The following is a 26201-nucleotide window of genomic DNA, read 5'->3' as shown; positions in this document are numbered from 1 at the left end:
CAGTTGTTGTTAAAACACACTACCCCTACTTCCTAACAGAGGCACGATGGATTGGGGTTCAGAAATGTGACATTCTTCCATGAATAAGAGAAATATCTGGTTTGGGGGGTTTGGCTTTGCTTTGACTTGGCTGTGTTTATTTATTATAAGGTTTGAATTTGTCATTTTTTTTTTCAATTGGAGGAGATATGATTTGTGGGGGAAGAGGAGCTTACCATAATGTTGTCAAAAGAAAATGAGTCATTGAAGTTATTTGTTTGGGGTTTTTTAAATATACAGAAAAGTGTAGAAGTTCAGAGACAAGCAGGACAGCTTAATAAATACAAGTTGCCTGACATGTTGAATTTATTATTGTTAGCAGAGAACAAAAAAATTCCTTAACTAAAATATTTTAGGGAGAAATTTATTAACAAAGGGGAGACCTAAAATAGGTAGCTTGCTCCCCTAAATCTCTAAAAATTGCACATTATATAGGATTCAAATAAAGGAGCAAAGAATAGAAATAGTAACTGATTGGTTAATATATAGCAAGTTTTCCAAATAATGCACCTAGATTAATTAAGCTTCACATAGAGTAATTAAAACATACCCAGGAAATCAGAAATTCACTAGTACTTCTAAATATCAATCTTTGCATCTCCTGAAGTTTTCTGGGGTTGACATGACCCAAAGTCCTAAGTTAAACATTATAATGTCTTGGTTTCTAAGCTATATATATATATATATATATATATATATATATATATATATATATATCTGCTTTCTTGTCATACAGGACTAGGTTTAAACAATACCATAAGGTTTTTCCACAGTTCCTTCCGTTTTGGGCTTTAAGCCCAACATTTTTTTCTAGAAGAAGCACAATTGCAAAAGCAAATAATTAGGTTAAGGTTTAAAATAATCCAAGTCAAGGGAGGCATCTTCACTGCTCACTTTGTCAAAAGTTTGATAGAATTCCTTTAAGGAATGACAGACATCAGAGTTCTAGCAATCCATATTCAGAGGAATCAAACTGGGGAAAGTATCAGGGGCTCCAAGTCAGGGGAACTTAGATATGCACTAGAAAACAACTGCACTACACAATACAAGGAGATTTTCCCAGACATTAAAGAATACATGGAATCACAAGTGTCACAACAAACTTTTTTTTAAAGACAAATTTACAATTACATGCTTCCTTCAATGTCATAAAAGTTAAACAAACTTAGACAACTCTGTAGGTAAACTAAGTCAGATTGCAAATTAAACTATATTTAATCAGCTTATGTCATCTTGAATCTTAACTGTCTGTATAGTAAGTAATCTGATACTTGGAAACATTTTCTTTCAGAAATCTTCAAATTGACTATATTCTCAAAGCATTTGTGGAAGGATGTTCTTCTTAAATTTTGTTTTCACATAGTGATATTAAGTAAACCTTATGGAGATAACCTTATATTTATTCTTTTGTCAATTGTCCATGGTAGCTACATTTGAAAGCCAATCATATCTATGTGTGTATATCCTAGTTCTTAGAGAAAACATCTAATCTTGTTGCTTTTTCTTGGAGTAGTTTACTATTCCATTAAAATTTAAAACTTACATTTTTATCATATCACATCTTCTACTTGTCTTATTCTTCCTTTGAAGGTATATTATCCTTAAATTATCCAGAAAGAATGAGGAACTTTATTGACTAGATTTTTCACATGAATATATAATTATTAGTGGCCACAATTACAGAATAGGAAAAAATAACTTAAGTTTTTTCATGTTTACATTCTTATTATAGTAATTCTGAGATGCTTATATTTACAACAAGATTCATCAAACAGATAAACTTTTACAGTTTTAGAAGTTTTACAGTTATAGAACTTTGCTGTGCAAAGAAGGGATATAGTTATAGCAATAGTAAGACAATCCTTCAAGAGCACAGACTGATCTGACATAAGCATTCTTAACTTTGTTTGATTCCAGGTAAGAGTCATAACTAGTCTTTATTTTGATACATAACTGTGTATCGTAGCCAATCTCAGAATTAACCAGATAGAAAATTTCTCCTTTTAAGAAAGAAATAGCACAATCAGTTAACTGAGTCAAGAGGCTTCTACCATTGCATTTGCAAGGCTAATTTTTTGGTCTTCTCAGATCTCACTAACATTGAGCAGTATTTGTCATTTCCCTTAAGTGTTGGATTATCAAATTAATTGAAGGGAGGAGGGAAGAGAAAGCAAGTTAAACATAATAGACATTTGTGCATTTGCCTACAGTCCTCTTTTTCTATACAATTTTGGATGTGGAAATGTTCTCTTTTAAGTGTTTATTAAATCCAGAATAAATAAAATGAAGAAGTTGAACTAGATAGTTTCTTTTGCTTCTTTTAACTAAATTGTTCTATATTCTGAAGATGTTCCCAGTTATATTTTTTCTGTGACCTATGTTTTAAAATAAGAGACAGGTTCATAAAGAGTTAAAAGTCACAGAATCTTGAGTTGGAAGGTACTTTTCAAGGCTGCTGGTCCAACCTCGTAATTGAACCAGAATCTCTTCTATAATTTAACCAGCAAATGATCATCTAGCCTTGATCTGCATATTTCCATGGAAAAGAAAGCGCTAAACTCCAAAGCAATCTTTGGATTAGAAAGTTTTTATTTATATCAAGACGAAATATATCATGATGTCCACTCATTGCTCTCAGTTCTGCTCTCTGCAAAGCAAATTTTAATTCCTCTTTCATGAGACAGTCCTAAAATGCAAAAGTCGTGTCTTTCCTTCCTGCTTCTCAATTTTTTTCTTCTCTTAAGTTAAAAATCTCTAGTTCCTTCTTTTGACATTCATATGAACTGAACTTGGGACCCTTTACCATCCTGATCATCATTCACTAGGAATTCTTTTAAGATTTTCAGTGTCTTCCCTAAAATGGAACACAGAATGGAACACAGCATTCGAGATGTATTCTGATGAGCTAGAGCAAAACTAATGACTTTCTTGCTTCTGAAGGGCATTGTGCATGCCTTCATATAGCGCAAAATTACATTAGCTTTCATCTATTGCCATATCACAATTTGACTCAGTTCTCCAAGACCCTCAGTTTTTTTTTTTTTTTTTTTTTTTTTGGTTACAAATTTTATTTTTGTTGATGGTTACTTTTTGTTTTTTTAAAATCAAGTCAACATAGAAAATAAGAGGAAAATCTTGTACTTTAAGACCCTAGATTTAAGAACAACATATAGGATGTCCCCTTCTAGATATGAATAAAAAAATTCTTTGCTCATATTCTTTCTTTTTTCTTAAAAATACAGTTTTGGTCTCATTATTTGACAAAAACTGTTGGGATAACTGGAGATTAGTATGGCAAAAATTGGGCATGGACCCACACTTAACACCGTATACCAAAATAAAATCAAAATGGGTCCATGATTTAGACATAAAGAACTAGATTATAAACAAATTGGAGGAACATAGGATAGTTTATCTCTCAGACTTGTGGAAGAGGAAGAAATTTGTGACTAAAGATGAACTAGAGACCATTATTGATCACAAAATAGAAAATTTTGATTACATCAAATTAAAAAGCTTCTGTACAAACAAAACTAATGTAAACAAGATTAGAAGGGAAGCAACAAATTGGGAAAACATCTTCACAGTTAAAGGTTCTGATAAAGGCCTCATTTCCAAAATATATAGAGAACTGACTCTATAAGAAACAAAACCATTCTCCAATTGATAAATGGTCAAAGGATATGAACAGACAATTTTCAGATGATGAAATTGAAATTATTACCACTCATATGAAAGAGTGTTCCAAATCATTATTAATCAGAGAAATGCAAATTAAGACAACTCTGAGATACCACTACACACCTGTCAGATTGGCTAAGATGACAGGAAAAAATAATGATGAGTGTTGGAGGGGATGCAGGAAAACTGGGACACTGATACATTGTTGGTGGAGCTGTGAACGAATCCAGCCATTCTGGAGAGCAATCTGGAATTATGCCCCAAAAGTTATCAAACTGTGCATTCCCTTTGATCCAGCAGTGTTTCTACTGGGCTTATACCCCAAGGAGATAATAAAGAAGGGAAAGGGACCAGTATGTGCCAAAATGTTTGTGGCAGCCCTGTTTGTAGTGGCTAGAAGCTGGAAACTGAGTGGATGCCCATCAGTTGGAGAATGGTTGGGTAAATTGTGATATATAGATATTTATGGAATATTATTGTTCTGTAAGAAATGACCAGCAAGATGAATACAGAGAAGCTTGGAAGAATTACATGAACTGATGCTAGAAAGTGAAATAGAAGTAGAACCAAGAGATCATTATATACGTCAACAACGATACTGTATGAAAGATGTAATCTGATGGAAGTGGATTTCTTTGACAAAGAGACCTAATTCAGTTTCAATTGATCAATGATGGACAGAAGCAGCTACAACCAAAAGAAAAAACACTGGGAAATAGATATGTAAACTGTTTGCATTTTGTTTTTCTTCCAGGGTTATTTTACCTTCTGAATCCAATTCTCCCTGTGCAACAAGAAAACTGTTTGGATCTGCACACATACATTGTATCTAGGATATACTACAACATATTCAACATATATAGGACTGCTTGGCATCTAGGGGAGGGGGTGGAGGGTGGGAGGGAAAAATTGGAACAGAAGTGAGTGCAAGGGATAATGTTGTAAAAAAAAAAAATTACCCTGGCATGGATTCTGTCAATAAAAAGCTACTATAATAATAAAAAAAAAAAATGGGAAAGGAAAAAAAAATACAGTTTTGGTGTATTCAGTTCTGAAATTGCTGATTTCTGCATCACTTTATATACATTTTGATGTATTTCCCCATGTACTTGATATTTTTCATTTTCACAGCAGCATGATATTGTGCTATAATGAATGTTATATAATTCATTTAGCTCAGAAGCTACATAGAGTTGTGGATAGAGAGCAAGCCTCAATCAGGAAGACCTATATACAGATTCTTCTTTTGAAACATATTATGTAATATGGTCAAATCTTCTTATTCTCTCAGAGCCTCTTAGGGAACTTTCTAAATCTCTAAATTGCTGAGCAGGTGTTAGTCATGAACAGTGATAGGTTCTTTACCAGAACAATCATAGGTCTAGTTCCCAACCTTGGTTCCTTACCCTCACCCTCACCCCATCCCATCCCCACACAAATCTAGCCATTCTCCAATTGTTGTATATGTACATTGTGTGTTTTTGATAATATAAATAAAACAACTATGAATAGTTTCATATAGATAGTTACTTTTTTCCTTATGAATTTTTAAGAGATTAAGTCCCAATAATGGATTTCCTAGTTTAAAGGTATGATACATTTTTCAACTTATTGTGTATTATTATGTTGCTTTCTGAAATGTTTGCTTCAGTCTACAAACCAACTAACAATGAATGAATATGTTTCCCTACATTATCAATCATAAAAGTCTGTTTCAAAGTTCAAATGAGATTATGTAGGTGATATATTTTGCATATTTTAATATTTAACAAAATTTTACATATCCATTATCAATATTAACCAGTAAGAATGGTGGGGATGAATTTCCCCTTTTAAGTCTCTCTCCTTAATGGCATTCTTTTGATATTTGTTTTTCATTGTATATAATGTTAGCTTGTAGTTTCAAATACAGCTTGTAGTGTCCCAAGTCTTATTTTGGCTTTGAGCTTTAACAGCTTAAAGCTTTTAGGGTCTTCAGGTTTCACAAAGATGTTTGAGATACCTTCTATCTATCCTTTGTATCATATTGGAAAAGTCCTTCTAATCTTATATTTCCAGATGTTTACAACATAAATGACTGGTATATTTTATCAAGGGCTTTATCTGAATCTAAAAACATGGTCAGATACTCTTAAATTTTCCTCTTATTGACAATATTATTTCTCCAGATACTTTTTTTATGTTATGATGGATTCATCTTTAAATGAATGGTTGTATTTTATTGGCAAATTTTGTATTCCTTAATGATACTGGTCTGTAGTTTTCTTTCTTTCTGCGTGTATAGTTTAGATATTCACAACTGACTCTCTGGTTATTCTACCTCCATAATCCATATAACTCTGAAATTCTTCTTTTACTTGTTTTTCTCCCTTCCTCTTGCTTCACCCTTAGGGCTTACATTCTCTAACCCACTAAAAGCTATTGTCATTCTACCCTTCCTGGCTTTTCTGGGCCACTACCCCTGTTCTGGCCTCACTTTGCTCCTTTCAAAATCTCAATCTTTTAGTTAATCAGGTAAACATTACATTGCCCAATGACTCTTTAATCTCTTTCTACTTTGTCCTGTTGTCCATTATCTCACCCCGCTTTGTGTTTCATGCTCTGTCTTCTCCACCCATGCTGGGCAAATGCTACCGAAGGCTGGCCCATGGCAATGCTGACTAGTTCTACTACAGATTTATGTGATCAAATCTTATTGGGTCATCACTTCCACATGCCAACTATTTTACTCTATTCCCATGAAAATATTATATTTCTCATGCTGAAATATCTGTACCATTGCTGCCCATTTCTGCCTTGATTGCTTCTTCTCAGCAGATCTCACTTTCTTCTTAAATCGAAAAAATTAAAGCCATCTCTTGTGAGCCCCTTCCTCACTCATTAAATCACCCCAGCATCATCTCCTATCACCCATTCCCTAATACTGACGTATATCCCTGTGTTCCATTCTGGTCTCTTTCCTCTCTGTGTACTCTCCCTTAGTGATCTTACTAGCTCCCATGGATTCAATTATCACACATCACTTCTATGTCTCCTGTGCAGGATCCTTCTAAACATAGGTGTCTCATAGGTTTATGTGCTAGGTCTTCTTTTCTCTATATATACTACTTCATTTGATGATCTGATCCACTCCAATGGATTTAATTACCATCTGCATGTTAATCTTTTCTAGATTTACCTTTTTGACCTTAATCTCTTTGCTGACATCTAGTCTCACATTTCCCATTGCCTTTCAGAATTCATGAACTGATTTCTAGTAGACATTTTACACTCTACATATCTGAGAATGATCTCATTATTTTTCTTCCTAAACCAGAGATGGGGAACCTTTTTTCTGCCAAGCATCATTTAGATATTTACCACATCATCTGTGGGGCATACAAAATTATCAACTTATACAGTGGGAGGTTGCTATACCTAGCTTTCAGCTCATTATCTTCTGCAGATATCTTGGCAAATGATTTCTCTGGCTTTATGTGGCCCCTGGGCTGGACATTCCCCATCCCTCTTTAGACCCTCCCACTCCTTCCTTCCCTGCTTCCTGTAGTGGGCAAACCATCCTTCTAGTACTTCAAGTTCATGACCTAGAAGTAATCCTGGATGCCTCACCCTCTCTCACCCCCTCCCAATTATCAAGGCCCATGAATTTCATTTTTGCAACTTTCTAGAACATGTCCTTTTCTTCCCTAACATTCCTCACTGCCCCTATAAGCCTTCTTAACCACATTCCTAGATTGTTGTAATACCCTGATAGGAAGTCTGCTACCTTTGGGCAAGGTAATGTTCTCCTTGCTCTGCTCACACCACTGACCTCGTGGACTTCCTTTTAAGTACCAATTAAAATTTATGCCTTCCCTATTTTCTCTTAATTCTATTGTTTTCCCTTTTTAAATTATTTCCCATTTATTCTGTATGGGGACTTCTTTTGCATATATTTGTTTGCATTTTGTCTCCCTCATTAGATTGTAAGCTCTTTCAGGACAAGGACTGTCTTTTGTCTCTTTTTGTATACCAAGCTCTTAGAACAATGCTTGGCACATAGTAGGTGCTTGGTAAATGTTTATGGAATTTATGCAGATGCCTACCAAATCCATATATTCAGACCTCAATTCTCTCCCAGATTTGTGCTCCGAGTCACTAAATATTTATTTAACATCCCCATTTCAATCACATAGGCATCTGAAACTCAACATGTTGAAAACAGAAATTATCTTTTCTCCTAAATTCATCCTTACTAGCTTCCTTATTTCTATTAAAGGGACCACCACACTTCTTTCTGGTAACTGGGGTCTGCAACCTTGGCTGTTCACCGTCATTCATTTCTAGCCAATCTGTTACCAAGTTTTGTTTATTCTACATCCTCTTACATCAGTCTCCTTATCTTTATTCATGTTGTAAACCCATGTCCAAATTCTAATCACTTCTCACCTATACTATTGCATTTGTCGTCTAATTGGTTTGCCTACATCTAGTCTTGCATTTCTACGATCCAATATCTGGGTATGAAACTGATATTCCTAAATGGAGATGTAACCATATCAGTCCTTTGATCAGAAAGCTTTGTCAATTCCCTGATGCCTTGGTTATACAAAATGTGAACGTGTGGGATCCTCTTTGGCATTTAAAGCTCTTCATAATCTGACTCCAGTTTATTCTCCAGGCTGATGATGTTACTTCCCCTCATAATGCTCAATGCTTCAACCAAAGTAGACTGTTTATTATTCCCAAACATATTCTCTATCTTTTGTGCCTTTTATTCTAGTAATTCCCCAAATCTGGATTTCTCTCCCTCTTCACCTCTAATTCTTGAGATTGGTAATTTTCCTCAAACTGCAGCCCAAATGTTACCTCTTCCCAATACTTTTAATATTTTTTAACTGCACTTGCTTGTCTCAAACATTATATCCTCAAAGAACAATGTGATACTCATGAGTGAGGGCAGCAGCAACTGTCTTTTGTATTTTTATACTCAGTACCTAGAACATAGTAAATACTTAATAAATACTTATTGAGTAATTGAAAACAAATTTCCTATATTAAGAATATACAAATGGAATTGTACACAATGCATGGCAGCTACAAATAAAGCCTGAGAAATCACTGAATTTTCCAAATGATCAAAAAGCATATAGATCCAAATTGAAAGATGATGACATAGCAACCTGAGGAAAATTAACAAGATGTTCTCCAGAGCATGCTTAAATTCCAAAACTATTGTGATAAATAGGGGAGAAGTAGAGTAGGGGCAATGCCATAAGCCTAAAGAAGATGTAAAGGTAACATTTGCCAAGGAACAATAATTAAGATTGCAATCTATTTAAAAATTTTCATGGATGCCTTTTGCTATCACTAATGTAAAATTAGTTGGATTTCATTAATAAAATGAATTTTATTAATTAATATTAATTTTTGATATGCCTTTTTCTTTTCCTTATCAGTGAGTCTTTTTTTTTAATAATAAAGATTTTTAAACACAACACTTAAGCAAAACAAACCAGACATTGTTCAACCTTCCACATATATACATAGTTTCCTTATCTTTTCCAAAAAAGGTAGTGGTCAGACAGGTGCATTTCCACATTTCTCCTCTAAGGCCAAGCATAGTCATTATTACACAATATTTCACAACATTCAGTTACAATGATTGATCTTTCCATTTACTTGATTGCCGCTGCTTTGTATCTTAGTTTCCTTGTTTGCCTACAAGATTCTACTGTTGTTTTGCTGAATTTCTCATATTTGCCTTAATTTGAATTTCTTTCTCAGAGATAGTAAATTATAATTTTGTAATTATTCCACTCCTTTCCTGACCCTCTTTTTTTTTTTTTCCTGAAACATCCTTCTGAAACTTTAGCTTATAATTCTCATGCTCTTTGCTTGTTTAAATACTTACTTTTTTCTTAGGAAATTGTTAGTTCAATACTTCATTGCAGTAGCTATGGATCTTTAAACTTCTCAACATCTGTTTACTTATCAACTATCTAAATTCTTTTTAGTTTTGCTAGGAAAAATAATTCTAGATTCATATTCATGATTTTTTGTCTGCTTCTATGTCCTTGATTATTCCTCCTTGAAAAAGCAACTGATTAGATGTGTGTGTGTGTGTGTGAGAGAGAGAGCGAGAGAGAGAAAGACAGAGAGAGAAAAAGAGATGATAAAAGAGACAAAAACAAAGTAAATGACCATTAATTGGGAAATCAATAGTAAATGGTGGTATGTGAGTATAATGGAATATTATTGTATTGGGGGGATTTTAGGGTGCATGTAGTTTTTTTTAAGCTGTTCTGTTTTAGGGTTAGGGTATGAGAGATGATCCATCCATTTCCTTTGGTCTTTTCATTCTGCCATCTTGTATCCATTTCCAATGTCCACATATCATTTTCAGATGAGCATGTCTGACTCCTCTTTTCTCAATTGGTACTTGTAATGTTGATTTTTCAAAATTGAATACAAGATTTTACATTTACCTTTATTAAATTTTATCACTGTCATCCAGTATTGTGGCCCATTGAAGTCTTTTGGAGACCCTAATTTTGGACCCTGAGAATATTAATTTTCTAAATTTGATAAAGTTGTCAACATAGGCCTTTGCCTTTGTCTTAAGAGCTGTTCCAGGTGAAGGTAGATAAACATTCCTATTCTTTAAGTATTGACCTTTCATGTGGAGCAGGACAAGAACAATAGTTGAGGTGGGAGACTCAGGTAATAGACACCTGGTATATTTTGTTGCCCCCTGGTGGTCAATAACGAATAAATGGATTAATTTTAAGCTTCTAAGATTAAGCTCAGTGATCTTAGAAAAGCATGCACAAAATACTGAACAGTGAAATGATCAGAACCAAGAGGATATTGTATAAAGTAATGTTGTTTTAAGAACAACTTTGAGGGAGTAAGTCATTTTGACTCTTATAAATAACCAAATTAACTATAGCAGATCCTATAAAGGCAGACCATCTGCATCCAAAGAAAGAATTGATAAATAGAATCATTTTAACCCCCCCCACACACACACACACACATATTTGTGTTTAAGGCAGCCATGGAGGGTGGGGGAGAGAAGGAAAAAACTTACATAACTATCATATATTTAAAAGAAATAGCAAGTTGTACATAATAGACTTGCAGTTTTATGTGTAATCATCTTTTTTGTTCTACTGTGTTATAGAAATTTTTTTTTAATTGAGTTCAGAGTAAAATAAATATATTTTTTAATCTGGAAAGGACCTTCAGTCTATAAACATTTATCAAGTACCTACTATTGTGTAATAATGTGCTAGGCATGGTGTAAACCTAGACTGTAGAAGTCATTGATTTTTTTTTTTTTTATAACTTTTTATTTACAAGATATATGCAGGGGTAATTTTTCAGCATTGACAATTGCAAAACCTTTTTCTTCCAACTTTTCCCCTTCTTCCCCCTACCCCTTCTCCCAGATGGCAGGTTGACCAATACATGTTAAATGTTAAAGTATAAGTTAAATACAATATATGTGTACATGTCCAAACAGTAATTTTGCTGCACAAAAAGAATCGGACTTTGAATAGTGTACATTAGCCTGTGAAGGAAATCAAAAATCCAGGTGGCCAAAAATAGAGGGATTGGCAATGCTATGTAATGGTTCATAGTCATCTCCCAGAGTTCTTTCGCTGGGTGTAGCTAAGCCATTGATTTCTACTCTCATTTTATCGTAAGAAAATTTGGGCACAGAGAACTGCTCAGGCCGAGTCTTGAAGCAAGGCAGCTTGCCTTAAAATGCTGCTTTCTTTCTGCTACTTAGAATTCCAGATTTGTTCCTCACAAATTGTATGACTTTGAGGAATTCACTTTACTCTTTCTAGACCTCAGATTCTTCTGTAAAGTGGAGGGGAGGGAAGAGGGAGGTTAACCAACTAAGATACTCTTTCTCTCTTCTCTCTCCTTAAATCCTATGCCTATGACTTGCTTGAAGTTACATGATGAACAAGGAATACAACTAGTGTAAGTAAAATGCAGATAAAAAAAAAAACAGAAAATAGAATTAATGAATGAACATATTGAACTCAGAATAGCTTTCCTTTATTTAAGCCAAATATGAAAGACTATTCCAGGATGAACTATGAGAAAAATTATTGGTCCTCTGAACTGAGGTTTATATTAAATCATTGATTTTCTATGTTGTTCTAGTATAGTTTCTACTGAGGCTCACTCTTGGGCATGAGACATTTCTATTTATAGCTTTGAATAGAATGAGAGGCTGTAGAGAAATCCTGAAGTAGTTGAATAAAATTATTTGACATCTTAAATGGATTTTTAAGAAGTTATTTAGAATGTAGTACTGATGAAGTCAAAATCATCAGAATCTTAGCATTTCATATTGGAAAGTATCACAAAAGTCATCAACTTCAATCTCCCAGTCATTATAAGGACCACTTCTGCAGCATCCTCTAGAATTGGTCATTCAGCCAACCCTTGAAAATCTCATTGATACTGAAGAATATGCTACTACCGAAAGCAGCCTCTTCCCCTTTGAGAAATGTTTACTTGTTCAGAGACTTTTTGATAGTTGAAACCTGCCTTTTTAAGTTTTATTTTCTTCAGCCTAAGTATAGTAATAAAAATATGGGATGAGGAAAAGAGAAGCTGAGTCTTAAGGTTCCAAAGTTGTTCAATTTATTAGTTTGGGTTAGAAAATACCAAAAAATTGAATTCAAGACTTCTTAATAATCAAGGGTTCATTATTTTCTTCAGCCTAAGTATAGTAATAAAAATCTGGGATGAGGAAAAGAGAAGCTGAGTCTTAAGGTTCCAAAGTTGTTCAATTTATTAGTTTGGGTTAGAAAATACCAAGAAATTGAATTCAAGACTTCTTAATAATCAAGGGTTCATTTAACAATCAGACCAACTGTTTATGTCATTTACACAGTGATTACAGGCTTATTTTACTCCTGATTGGTTGAAGCTGCTTATATCAGTAGTTCCTCACTAGAGGTGAGGAACCACTTGTAGTGGGCAAATATCTTATAAATAGATTGACTTGTGTTTTCTCCCCATGTTCAACAAAAGATCACAGATTAGAATTTTTGTGGTTGGATTTTAACTCACAGAAATAGGGAACTTTTATAGATTTTACTAATAAGACATATAATCAAGTCCAAATTTGATACACAAATATTGATTCTGATTAGATATGCTGATTAGATACAATTCTCAATCAGTAATTAAGTCATGGAATTTCAATTATATAATTTCACAATAGACAACTGAAATTACAAGTTTAAAGGAGTTCAAAGTCACATAATGAGAGGACCAACAAACATATAATGGATTGGTTATTGATATATAATAATAATATGAAAAAATAGTGAATCAATTTTCAATTTCACATTTCCCCCTTCGATTCTTTGAGACATGCCTCCAATGAATCTTACAATTCTTATAAATCTATAAATCATATTAATGTGCTTAGGAATGATCAGTATTCATTGGAATTAAATTAGTGATTTGGCTATAGAGAGCAATAGTCACATAATTCAACATTTTATGCGAAGCCAGCCTAAAGACTTTGAATATTTTTGGTACTGGTTGATGTTAGAAATAGCTCAGCAAAAGGTGTTACATCTCTCATGTCTTCTCCCTCTGCATGTTATAGTAGCCAGACAGGAATAGGCTTTGAAGGTAAGTAGCCTGTTCTACAGACTAAAGCCTTGTTACCTAAGACCAATGCATTGACAGAATCCATTGGGAGATATCCTCTTCCGTAAGTTAGCTTTACAGAGATTGTAGCTCATAAGAAGATCAGGGTTGCTCATGTTCCTGGCTAGGTAGACCAAAATCCCATGACTTAACAACCTTTGGAAAATCTCAGGGTAGACAAACATCCTGTTACAAGACTGACTTATCTTCCTCCTTCCCCCACCTTCCACAATTAACAAAACCTCACAAATTAAATTTTTATGGTTGGATTTTATCTCAGCAGAGTAAGAAAGTCAAGCTCTTATATTTTTACTAATAGAGCTTATGCAATCAACTCTGAATTTGATTCACAAATAATTGATTCTGATTAGATATACTGATTAGATAATAATTCTCAATCAATAATTAAGTTACTGAATTTCAATTATATAATTTCACAATAGGCAACTGAAATCACAGGCTTAAGAGGATACAGATAATGAGGGGGGCAACCAATACATAGTGGACTGACCATTAATACATAATAAATTGGAATTCCAAAAAAATAACATGGGTTGTCAATTTTCAATTTAATATAGGCATACAGTTTCTTTAATTGATTTTCATATTGCATAGTTTTTGATGCACTCTTTATCAACACAGTCATTCTTCTGGTTGCATTCCAGTTTGCCAGTGACAAACTGTAACATGGAGACCAAAATAGTTAAGATAACTTGTTAAACTATTCATCCAAAGTCCATCCATGCTTTCAGTTGTGAGAGAAAATGGGAAAGAGAATATGATTGACAGCTAGGTGGTACAATCAGAATATCACATCTTGTTTCAGACACTTATCTGTGTGACTGTTGACAAGTTTTCAGTTTTCTCAAGTACAAAAAAGGTTTAAAACTAATAACATCTTCACAAATTGTTGAGAAGACTAAATAAAATAGCATATGTATATGTGTATGTACTACTATATAAATGCTAGCTATTATTTTTATATATGGTTCAGCGTGACTCATCACTAAAACATATCATCATCCTCTAGGAGGATACCGTGACTTATTTCTGGTTTGTTTCACAGGTACCTTGATCGATATTTGGAGGAATTCATGACATCTGCTGAGAAGTACTTCATGGTTGGCCAGAGAGTCATATTTTATATCATGGTGGATGACTACTCTAAGACACCTTGGATAAAGCTGGGTCCCCTTCGTACATTCAAAGTATTTGAAATCAACAGAGAGAAGAGATGGCAGGATATTAGTATGATGCGCATGAAGATCATTGGGGAACACATTATAAATCACATCCAGTATGAAGTTGACTTTCTCTTCTGTATGGATGTGGATCAGATCTTCAAGGATGATTTTGGGGTAGAGACTCTGGGGGAGTCAGTAGCTCAACTACAGGCCTGGTGGTATAAGGCAGATCCCAGTGAGTTCACTTATGAGAGAAGGCCTGAATCTGCAGCATACATCCCTTTTGGCCAGGGAGATTTCTACTACCATGCGGCCATTTTTGGTGGCACACCCCTCCGGGTTTTGAACCTCACCCAGGAATGCTTCAAAGGAATTCTACAGGACAAGGAAAATGACATTGAAGCTGAATGGCATGATGAAAGTCATCTCAACAAGTATTTCCTTCTCAATAAACCCACAAAAATCTTATCACCAGAATATTGCTGGGATTACCATATAGGCACCTCCTCAGACATTAGACTTGTCAAGATCGCTTGGCAGTCAAAAGAATATAATGTGGTTAGAAATAACTCCTGATATTTTTGATGGGATGGTATTTCTGGATTAGAGTGCCTAACATTCTGGCTAATTCCTCAAAGCAGTTGCACTTAAAAAAAGCAAAGCCAAAAATTTATTTTTAAAGTTATCACCTCACTCAAAAGGAAATTCACCAAACTTCTTTCTTTATAATTTTCAGCCTTCGGCATGGGTGATACTGGATAAAGAACATGTCAAAGGAAATTAGATGTAAATACACACTGATTTTTTTTTTTAATCTACTGTGGGTAATGGGGAAATATTTTGACTTTAATAAAATAAGACTAAAGAGATTATATCATAAGTATTCAAGCCAGAAACACTCATTCCGTAAGTGAAATTTTAATCATCCAAAGGTTGGTGAGGAAGATCTAAATCAGGGATTGGTTCCTTACAACTTTGTAATATATCCCTCTCGTCACTTAACCTGAAGAAGAATGATGACAACCTGCCCTGTGCCAATACTTTATAAAGACTATGGGATATGTATGACACAACCCAAGTTTACAATTCTTAGTTGACTATCAAGGGGTTTGTTGCTTGAGCCCATTTGAGGACTGTGGTTATTCCTGATGAAAAGTGATGTCTTTGTGTGCAGTTTGTAATAACATTAAGAGACACAACTCTCTGATCATGGGGAGTTTCGTAATGAGACTCAAGGTCGTTATCTCAGTGACTCTTCCAGGACTAGGTATTAAATATCTGTCAACAAGAGGCAGATGAACTCCTAAACAAGTATTAAACCATCTGCATGAACTGACAGGGCAAAAAATATAAAATAATGTCTGGCAACTGGTCTGTGGCACTGCTAGCTGAGATCCCCATGGTGCACTAAACATGGTAGAGATGTGAGATTGGTATTTAATGATCTGGGTTACCAGAGTGAGGAAGGTATCCTGGCTCCTGGCCCCCAGGGGACTCAACAAATTCACAGGGCTACCTAATGACTCTCCCCCTGGCCAGTGTTTTCCTCTACATAGCGTCATCTTGTTTTGTACTTGCCTTAGCTACAGTTTCCATCCTGTGTTTTTTACACCCTAAGTGAAAACAAAGGGTTGGGAGAACATAGAGACAGAGAAAGAGCTAGTAGAGATTGTAAGAAAAGGAAAAGAAGCTTTAAGTTCTTTGCCTTGGGGTTTCTCTGAACAAAAGAAAGCAGATGTAAATGCTTTATTATTCATCTAGTGCCAACTTGTACTAATTCAAGAGATAGGACTATGAATGAATAGTGATATCTGAGTGAGCAGCAAGAGTGGAAGAAGAAAAATACACCAAGTGAATGACTGTGGGTCCTCAAAAATGGAATTCCATAAGAATTATTATGAAAGCAAATTTAGATGGTAATGTTAGCCTTTCCAAAAACATCATTCTTGCAAAAGACATTGGTATCCTCTGAAAGAGACTGTACATCAGGGGTCCTCAAACTTTTTAAATAGGGGGGCCAGTTCACTGTCCCTCAGACTGTTGAAGGGCCAGACTATAGTAAAAACAAAACCTTTGTTTTGTGGGTCTTTAAATAAAGGAACTTCACAGCCCTGGGTGAGGGGGATAATCATCCTCAGCTGCCGCATCTGGCTCGCGGGCCATAGTTTGAGGACCCCTGCGAGTGTACATGTTCTTAGATCTCATTGGTAATTGAGCCACTAGCTCACTAAGAAGGCAGGAGAAGGAATGTATGTTGATATTTATTTTCCTAGCTTTCTTTCTGTTCCAGCTAAAGTTATTTTCTGTGTCCTCAAGGGCCAATTTGTCATTGCAAAACTCATGTTAACTACCATCCAGAGGCTATTTTGACACAGTGTAATAGTAGTTAATGGGAACATTCTCCTGTTTCCTCTCCCTACCAAACACTTGCTTTGTAAAAAATAATAATAATAATAAAATTTTAAATGCCTGCAGGGAAAAGTAGGTCACTTCTCAGTCAAAAATCTTTTGATCTCCATAAATATAGTCAATTTATTTTAGACTAAATTTGGATAAAGAGGGCTAAGATTTCCACCGGACACTCAACATCGTATATCCTTAAGTGTTTTGGTTTCAGGTTTAAGGAGCAACTTTAAGAGGAGTTGCTGATTAGCTCTCTTGCTTTTTTTTTCTTTAAAGGAAAGAGTCAGTCATTGGAATTCCAATTGGAACAAATTCAATTTATCTTTAATGATTGCTCTTAAGAGCTTTTAATATCATTTAAGATGTAAAACAAAATAAATTATTTTCTCAGAATATATTGGTGTGTTTATTGATTATGTATATCATAATTAATCACTTCATCATTTTTCACATAACTTTGTCTCCCACATTGCATTGCCTTCTATAACTTGATCTTTCTGCAAAATGTACCTTTCCCCTGGGATCTTTTCTTACAACTCATTGGAAAAGGTAAAAGGTGACATTTAAAGGTTCCTTCCATCTCCTCTGTTTAAGGAAAGGGTCAAGGCAATCCTCCCATCATTTCTTACCTGCCTGTCTGTCTTCATCATATTCCAATGATGAGTGCCTTCCCTTTTCACCTTCCTTTTGGCTTCTTTTCTAATGTGTGGTCTTTATGTGAGTTCTTTTCAGAAATGAGACTATCCTTTTGCCTTTCTTTGTATCACTGGTACTTAGCACAGTATTTGGCACATAGTTAATGTTGTTAACAATTGTTTATTGACTATATGCATGTATCTCTTTCCCAAGAAATTGAACAATGACAGTACTGGTAGTACTCTCAGAGAGTAAAATTGGCCATATTGAATCTGGGGTTTATTTCATTTTAGGACTCTGTAGTTTGTATAATCATTTATAGGTAGCATATAGAATGTAAAAAGATGAAAAAATGAGGGCTAGAGATTCAGTGGTATTGAATGAATAATAAATTATGAAAGACATAATTATTAAGCTCATACTACGTACAAGTTACAGTTGGGGTAGAAATAGAAAAGGCAGTCTTTTCTTAAGGCACACTATCTAATTTCTACATGCTAATAGGAGAGACAACACGTAGCGCTTTGAGGTCCATGTTAACTGGGAAGGTGGTGTGATTCTTAGAGTGCAACAGAAAGCACAATTTTTCATGTAATTCCTGTAAAGATGACATTAGATAATATGCATTCTCTTTTCAGAATGAGTAGAGTGAATATTGTCCTCTTTGTCTTCTATTTGAAAGCTAAATTTTCCATATCCACCATTTCCTTCTATCACACATAGTGTTTGACCAATAACTTTATTATTTTATTTATTTAAAAATATATTAGCATATTTTTTACTCATCATCTTCATTTCCCAATCTTTGTCTTCCTCCCAGCACAAAGATTCCCTGAAGGAAAAAAAAAACCATACCTTAAAAATTAAAATTGGACAAGTGGAAGTCAATAACTCCATAAAACATTAAGAAAGAATCAAACAAAATCAAAATAATGAGAAAAATAGAAAAAATGGGAAATTTTTCATTGGAAAAACAGCTAACCTAGAAAATAGATCCAAGAGAGATATCCTAAGAATTATTTGATTTAAAAACAAAAATTCAACCAACATCATTTAAAGAAAACTGTTCTCATCCTAGAACCCGAGAGTAAAGTAGAAATTGAAAGAATTTATCTATCACCTCCTGAAAGATAACCAAAATGAGAAATCCTAGAAATATTATAGGCCAAATTCCAGAGCTCCCAGGTCAAGGACAAAATATTACAAGTAGCCACAGAGGGACAATTTAAATATTAATGGTATTACAATCAGTATCAGACAAGATTTAGCAACTTCCACATTAAAGGTTTGCAAGGCTTGACATGAAATTCTGGGGGAAAAGGGACAAAGGAAAACGGATTACAACCAGGAATCATCTACACACAAAAAAAATAATTGTTCAGGAAGGAAATGGATATTTAGTGAAATAGAGGACTTTCAAACATTCCTAATGAAAAGACCAGAACTGAATAGAAAACTTGATTTTCAAATATAGGATTCAAGAAAAGCATTAAAAAAAAACAAACATGAAAGAGGAAATCATAAGAGATTCAATAAGTTTAAACTTTTTTACATTCCTAAATGGAAATGATTCTTGTAACTTAAAAACTTGGGCAATTATGAGTATATGTAGACAGAGGGCAGGGATATGAATTGACTACAATGATTTCAAAAATATTAAGAGTTAAAAAGATACAATGAGTGGGAGGGGGAAGAGAAGATAGAATGGGGGTAAATGATCTCATTAAAAAAACACAAAAGAGCTTATATATCAAAGGGAAAGATGAGGGTGGTATGGGCAATGCTTAAACCTTACTGTCATCAGAATTAGTTTAAAGAAGAAATAACATAAACTCCATTGGATATAGAAATCTATCATACCCAAGGTAGAAGTAAGAGAAGGGGATAAGAGAAATGGTGGACAGGGAACCTACTGATAAAAGAAGGCAGTGATCAGAACTAAAGCAGACTTTTGAGAAGGGACACAGTAAAAAGAGAGAATGGCCAAATGGAAAAAGAAACTTATAACCAATTTCCCCATTGAATATTGATGCAATTTTTTTTTCTTTTTCTTTTTCTTTTTTTTTTTTTTCTGAGGCAATTGGGGTTAAATGATTTGCCCAGGGTCATACAGCTAGGAAGTGTTGTGTGTCTGAGGTCAGATTTGCACTCAGGTCCTCCTGACTTCAGGGCTGCTGTTTTATCCACTGCACCACCTAGCTGCCCCAAAGCAATTTTTAAAATAAAATATTTGCAAGGAAGTTAAATCAATATGTCACAAAGATCATACCCTATGACCAGGTGGGATTTATGCTAGGAATACAATGCTGATTCCATATTAGGAAAGCTATGTACATTAATGTCTAAATAGATGTTTAAAAAAAAAAAAAAGCTTTTTTTGACCAAAAAAAATTCATTTCTTCTAAAAATATTTGGAAATATAGAGGTAAATAGACTTTTTCATAAAAATGATAAATAGTACATCTAAAGTCATCAGTAAGCATTATCTGTAATGGGGATAAACTGGAATCTTTCCCAATAAGCTCAGAATGAAACCACGATGTCCATTACCACTAGTTTTATTCAATATTGTATTAGAAATCCTAGCTATATCAATAAGGGAATAAAAAGAAATTGAAGAAATCAGCATAAGTAAGGAGGAAACAAAACTATCACTCTTTGAAGATGATATGATGGTATAACTAGAGAATCAACTAAGAAATTTGTTGAAATAATTAACAACCAGCAATTTTGCAGGACATAAAATAAACCCACACAAACCATCAGCATTTCTGTATATTACTAACAAAGGTAATTTCTAGAGAAATTCCTTTTTCTCTAGAAACAACTTTAGACAACTTAAAATACATGGGGGTCTGTCTACTCACTGAGATAAACTCAAGAATTATATGAACACAATTATTAAGCACTTTTCACAGAAATAAAATTAGATCTAAAAAACTGGGGGAAATTAATTACTCATGGATAAACCAAGCCAATATAACAAAAATGGCAATTTTACCTAAATTGATTTACATCTCATAAATTTTGGTATTTGATTTATAATGCCTTACTAATGAAACTGCCAAAAAATTATTTTATAAAGCTAGAAAGGATAGTAACAAAATTCATCTGGTAGAATAAAAGGTCAAGAATATCAAGGGACTCAATGGAAAAAAAAAAAAAAAAAAAACTTGTGAAAGAAGGTGGCCTAGCAATGTCAGATCACAAATTGTATTACAAACTGATAATTATTAAAAACCAATTTTGACTATGAAATTGAATGGTGGATCGGTGGAATAGATTAGGTACAAAATAAACAGTAGCAAATATCCACGGCAATCTAGCACATGATAACACAAAGATCCCAGCTGTTGGGACCAAAATTCATTATTTGACAAAAATTTCTTGGGAAACTACTTTGGCAGAAACTAGGTACAAACTTACATGGTATACCAAGATAAGGTCAAAATTGGTACGTGATTTAGAAATAAAGGTGATGGCATAAGCAAATTAAGACAATATAAAAAATTTATATCAAATCTATGGATAAAGGAAGACTTCATGGTCATACAAGTGATAGAAAACATAACAGGATATAAAACTGCTAAATTTGATTACCTTAAAAAGAATTTGCAGAAACAAAATCAGCTCTGTAAAGATTAGAAGAAAAGCAAGAAACTGGGAAACAAAATTTACAGGGTGTTTTTCTGATAAAGACCTCATTCCTCAAACATGTAGAAAATGAATGCAAATTTGTAAGAATGAATCATTTCCCATTTGACAAATGTTCAAAGGATATGAACACATAATTTTTAGGAGAAATAAAATCTATCTATATTCATATGAAAAGATGTTTTAAATCACTAGTGATTAGAGAAATGCAAATTAAAACAACTATGAATCTTAAAAGAGATAATAATCCAAAAGGGGTATTAGCCTATAGAACAGATTATTAGGGTTAAAAAAAAAACCCTTTAAGCATTATCTAGTCATTCTCCATTTGTGAAATGTTAAAATCAAAGAGGTTAGAGGGGTTAGACTAAGGTTGAAGACAAAATTAATAATGAAACATGAACTTGAACTCCGAGTTTCTGATTCCTATAGTAATGTTTTTTCCATTCTGCCCCACCCTGAAAATTATATGAATAATCGTAGAAAAATAGTTTTCAAAATAACCTCTGATTACATATTGTATATGCATCAGGCAACACAAATTTATTAAGCACCTATTATGTGCCCAGCACTATGCTAAGTGCTGGTCATACAAAGATTTGACAGTCTTTGCTCTCAAAGAACTCATAGTCTAAGGGAAGAGATGACATACAAACTACTATGCATAAACAAGATATATATAGGATAAATTGGAGATTATCAGAGCAAGAGGACACTATTATTAAGGGAAATTGGGGAAAGCTTTGTGTTGAAAGTGGGATTTTATCTGAGACTTGAAGGAAAAAAAGGAAATCCAGGAGATGAAGAGAGAATTCCATGAATAAAAGAAAACCAGTAAAAATGATGGGAATTGTGAAAGAGATTCTAATAGTTGATAGTTGATAAATTTTTATTGAGTCTTACTATAGGCTGACACTTGAATAGAAGTAAAAGCCAGGAATTGGTTATTTTCAGCTAAGACTGGGCAGTCCAAGACCAGTGTGGATTCAAGAGGACAGTATAAAAAGGACTAGTTCATTAAACTAAAACTAAACTCACTAAATTGCGGAAGAGAGAAGAATATATTTAGAGCAGAAGTGACAGCCTATGAAAGAAGTGACTATAGAAAAATTGGGCATTATGGTAAGAATTAGAATAGGGTTTAGTATTGCAAGGTATAGGGAAAAGTGGAATAACAATATATGTTGAATTTCTGGGCAAAGATATAGCCAAATCTGTATATGGCTGAGATAGGATGAGGAATATGCCATGAAAAATAAGCAAGGTAAGTAACTTGGAGGTAAAGATGTTTGAGGCAGTATCAATATGCATATTAAAGTCTCCTAGCATGAAGGCAGGCGTTGGAAAGCAGATGAAAAATTTAATCAAGTACTGAAAGCTTATTATCATCAGTTATTCGGTTCAGCCAAGAATTATAAATATATACATATATATATATATATATACATGAAATCAGATGCTTTCCAAATATATGTACACACATATTCATATACATACATCTATATCTATCTATACATGTTAACTAACAAATTATAGTGAGTAGAGCACTGAATTTGGAGTTAGGAGAGACTTGGGTTAGAATCTCAACTTCCTCACTTAATATGACAACCTGAGTCACAGTTCAGTCATCAGCAAAATAGAGATAATTACACCTGGAGAGCCTGCCTCAATGATCATATTGCTGTGGTGATCAAATGAGATAATATGTAAATTGTTTTCAATCTTAAATCTCTATATCACTGTCAGCTATTATCATCCCTACTTTAAAGAGCATGAAATTGAGGTTTTGAAAGGTTAAGAAGAATAACTTGCCCACATTTTGCTCTGAGTTCACTGTATATTGTTTAATCTCTTCTTCATCTCTTTTTTCCCCATCTTAGGAATGAAAATTGTTCTCCAACTAAAAAATATTTAAAAAATAACTTTTTTTCCTGCTTGGGTCTCACTTTAGGAATTTACTTGTAGGTAACCTTTATATAATACTTATGAGCAAAAGTGTTGTTTTTCTTCTGGTGACTTCAAAATCTGGCTCAAATCTATTTTTCCAGATTGATTTCACATTATTCCACTTTATATAACTCTATGTTCTAGCCAAACTGCCCTGTTTACTGTTCCTGGCATGACACTTTAATTTCCTGGTCCACAACATTCCACCTCCTTCTTTTGGACCTTCACACAAACTGTCCCCTGCCTGGGATTTTCTTCCTTCACCTCTTGGAATCCCTAACTATCTTCCATGCTCATTTCAGATGCCATATCCCATAAGAGGTATTGTCTGATGCTTCAAATGTTTACTGCTTTCTCCTTCCTAAGTAATATGCTTTTACTTATTATATATTTTATAATTGCTCCTATATATATGTGACTTATTCCCCAGCCCCCAAATATAATGGGAACTCTTTGAGGACAAAGACTATTTGGTCTTTGTCATTGTATATCCAGAACTTAGCATAATCCCTTGAACCTGAATACATGGTTTTTAAAAAATCAAATAAACAAATAAATAAACTTAATTCAGCCAAACTAATACATTATATTAAAAAATATATTTTTTTAAATTTATGGAAAAAACAAGAATTTCCATAACATAGTATAATTTAAAAAAACAATAATTGGACGCAAAACTGCAAATCCATTATGTATAATTTGCTATTTGTTTTAAATATATACTAAAGCTATTTAAATTTTTTTCTCCCCAACTACCCCCCCCCATGGCTACTATTAGATACATATGCTTATGTATATACATATACATGCATGTAAATTTATTCTATACATATTTTGATTTATCAGTTCTTTCTCTGGATGCAGGCAGCATCTTTTTATATCTTTTAAAGTTAATTTGAGTATTTATAATAGTCAAAATAACATTCATTCAAAGTAATTTTTATTATATTTATTGAAGCTTTTTTTATTTTCAAAACATATGCGTGGATAATTTTTCAACATTGACCCTTGAAAAACCTTATTTTCCAAATTTTCACCCTCTTCCCCCTACCCACTCCCCTGGATGGCAAATAATCCAATATATGTTAAACATGTTAAAATATATGTTAAATTCAATATATGTATGCATATTTATACAATTATCTTGGTGCATAAGAAAAATCAGATCAAAAAGGGGAAAAATGAGAAAGAAAACAAAATGCAAGAAAAGAACAACAAAAAGAGGGAAAATGCTATGTTGTGATCCACACTCAGTTCCCCAGTTCTCGTTCTGGATATAGATGGCCCTCTTATTCACAAGATCATTGGAACTGGCCTGAATCATTTCATTGTTGAGGAGAGCCACATCCATCAGAGGTGATTATTATATAATCTTCTTCTTGTCGTGTATAACGGTCTCTTGGTTCTGTTTACTTCACTTATTAGTTCATGTAAGTCTCTCCAGGCCTCTCTGAAATCATCCTGCTGATCATTTCTTATAGAACAATAATATTCCGAAACATTCAAATACCATAACTTGTTCAGCCATTCTCCAACTGATGGACATCCACTCAGTTTCCAGTTTCTTGCCACTACAAAAAGGGCTGCCACAAACATTTTTTGTGTATGTGGGTCCCTTTCCCTCCTTTATGATCTCTTTAGGATATAAACCCTGTAGAAATACTGCTGGATCAAAGGGTAAGCATAGTTTGATAATTCTTTAGAGTATAGTTCCAAATTGCTCTCCAGAATGGTTGAATCAGTTCACAACTCCACCAACAATGTATTAGTGTCTCAGTTTTTCCACATCCCCTCCAACATTCATCATTATCTTTTCCTGTCATTTTAGCCAATTTGAGAGGTATGTAGTGAATGCCTCAAAGTTATCTTAATTTTCATTTCTCTGAACAATAATGATTTAGAACACCTTTTCATATGATAGAAATGATTTTAATTTCTTCATCTGAAAATTACCTGTTCATATCCTTTGACCATTCATCAATTGAAGAATGACTTGAATTCCTGTAAATTTAATTCAAATGAGGCCTTTATTAGAATCCTTGAATGGAATTTTTTCCCTTAGTTTATTGCTTTCCTTCTAATTTTGTCTGCACTGGTTTTGTTTGTACAAAATATTTTTAAGTTAATATAATCAAAATTATGCATTTTGCATTTAGTAATGTATTCAAGTTCTTCTTTAGCCATAAATTCCTTCCTTCTCCACAGATCTGAGAGTTAAACTATCCATTGTTCTTCTAATTTGCTTACAATATCATGCTTCATGTCTAAATCATGATCCCATTTCAATCTTATCTTGGTATATGGTGTTAGGTATGGATCAATGTCTACTTTCTGCCATATTAATTTCCAATTTTCCCAGCAGCTTTTGCCAAATAGTGAGTTCTTATCCCAAAATTTGGGTCTTTGGGTTTGTGAAATACTAGATTACTATAATCATTGACTATTTTGTCCTGTGAACCTAACCTGCTCTACTGATTGACTACTCTATTTCTTAGCCAGTACCAAATTGTTTTGATGACTGCTGCTTTATAATATAGTTTTAGGTCTGGTATAGCTAGGCCACTTTTATTTGCATTTTTTTCATTAATTCCCTTGAAATTTGACCTTTTGTGTCTCCAGATGAATTTTGTTATTATTTTTTTCTAGCTCTGTGAAGTAATTTCTTGGGAGTTTGAGTGGTATGACACTAAATAAGGAGATTAATTCAAGTAGTATTGTCATTTTTATTATATTAGCTTGGCCTCAATGAGTACTTGATATTTTTCCAAAAGGTTAGATCTGACTTTATTTTGTGTGGAAAGCATTTTGTAATTATGTTCATATAGTTCTTGACTTTGCCTTTGCAGGTAGACTCTCAAATATTTTATGTTATCTACAGTTATTTTAAATGGAATTTCTCTTTGTATCTCTTGCTGCTGGACTTTGTCGCTAACATATAGAAATGCTAATGATTGTGGATTTATTTTGTATCCTGCAACTTTGTTA

The 26201-nt window shown here is 33.7% G+C and overlaps 1 protein-coding gene across 4 annotated transcripts in view; it reads left to right on the top strand.

Moving 5' to 3' along the window:
- Positions 1-16634, top strand: part of LOC100933356 (N-acetyllactosaminide alpha-1,3-galactosyltransferase) — a 114979-nt gene extending 98345 nt beyond the window's left edge. For all 4 annotated transcript variants that reach the window (XM_023507391.2, XM_031954223.1, XM_031954222.1 and 1 more), the window contains exon 7: positions 14459-16634. In XM_023507391.2, the coding sequence (XP_023363159.1) occupies positions 14459-15152 (694 nt within the window). In that variant the 3' untranslated portion in view covers positions 15153-16634. The remainder of the gene's footprint in view (positions 1-14458) is intronic.
- Positions 16635-26201: the final 9567 nt, after the last annotated feature.

Source organism: Sarcophilus harrisii, chromosome 2, assembly GCF_902635505.1.
Source record: "Sarcophilus harrisii chromosome 2, mSarHar1.11, whole genome shotgun sequence".
NCBI classification, from domain to species: Eukaryota; Metazoa; Chordata; class Mammalia; order Dasyuromorphia; family Dasyuridae; genus Sarcophilus; species Sarcophilus harrisii.
The sequence above is the reverse complement of the archived record's forward strand: the minus strand, read 5'-3'. Positions and strand labels throughout refer to the sequence as shown.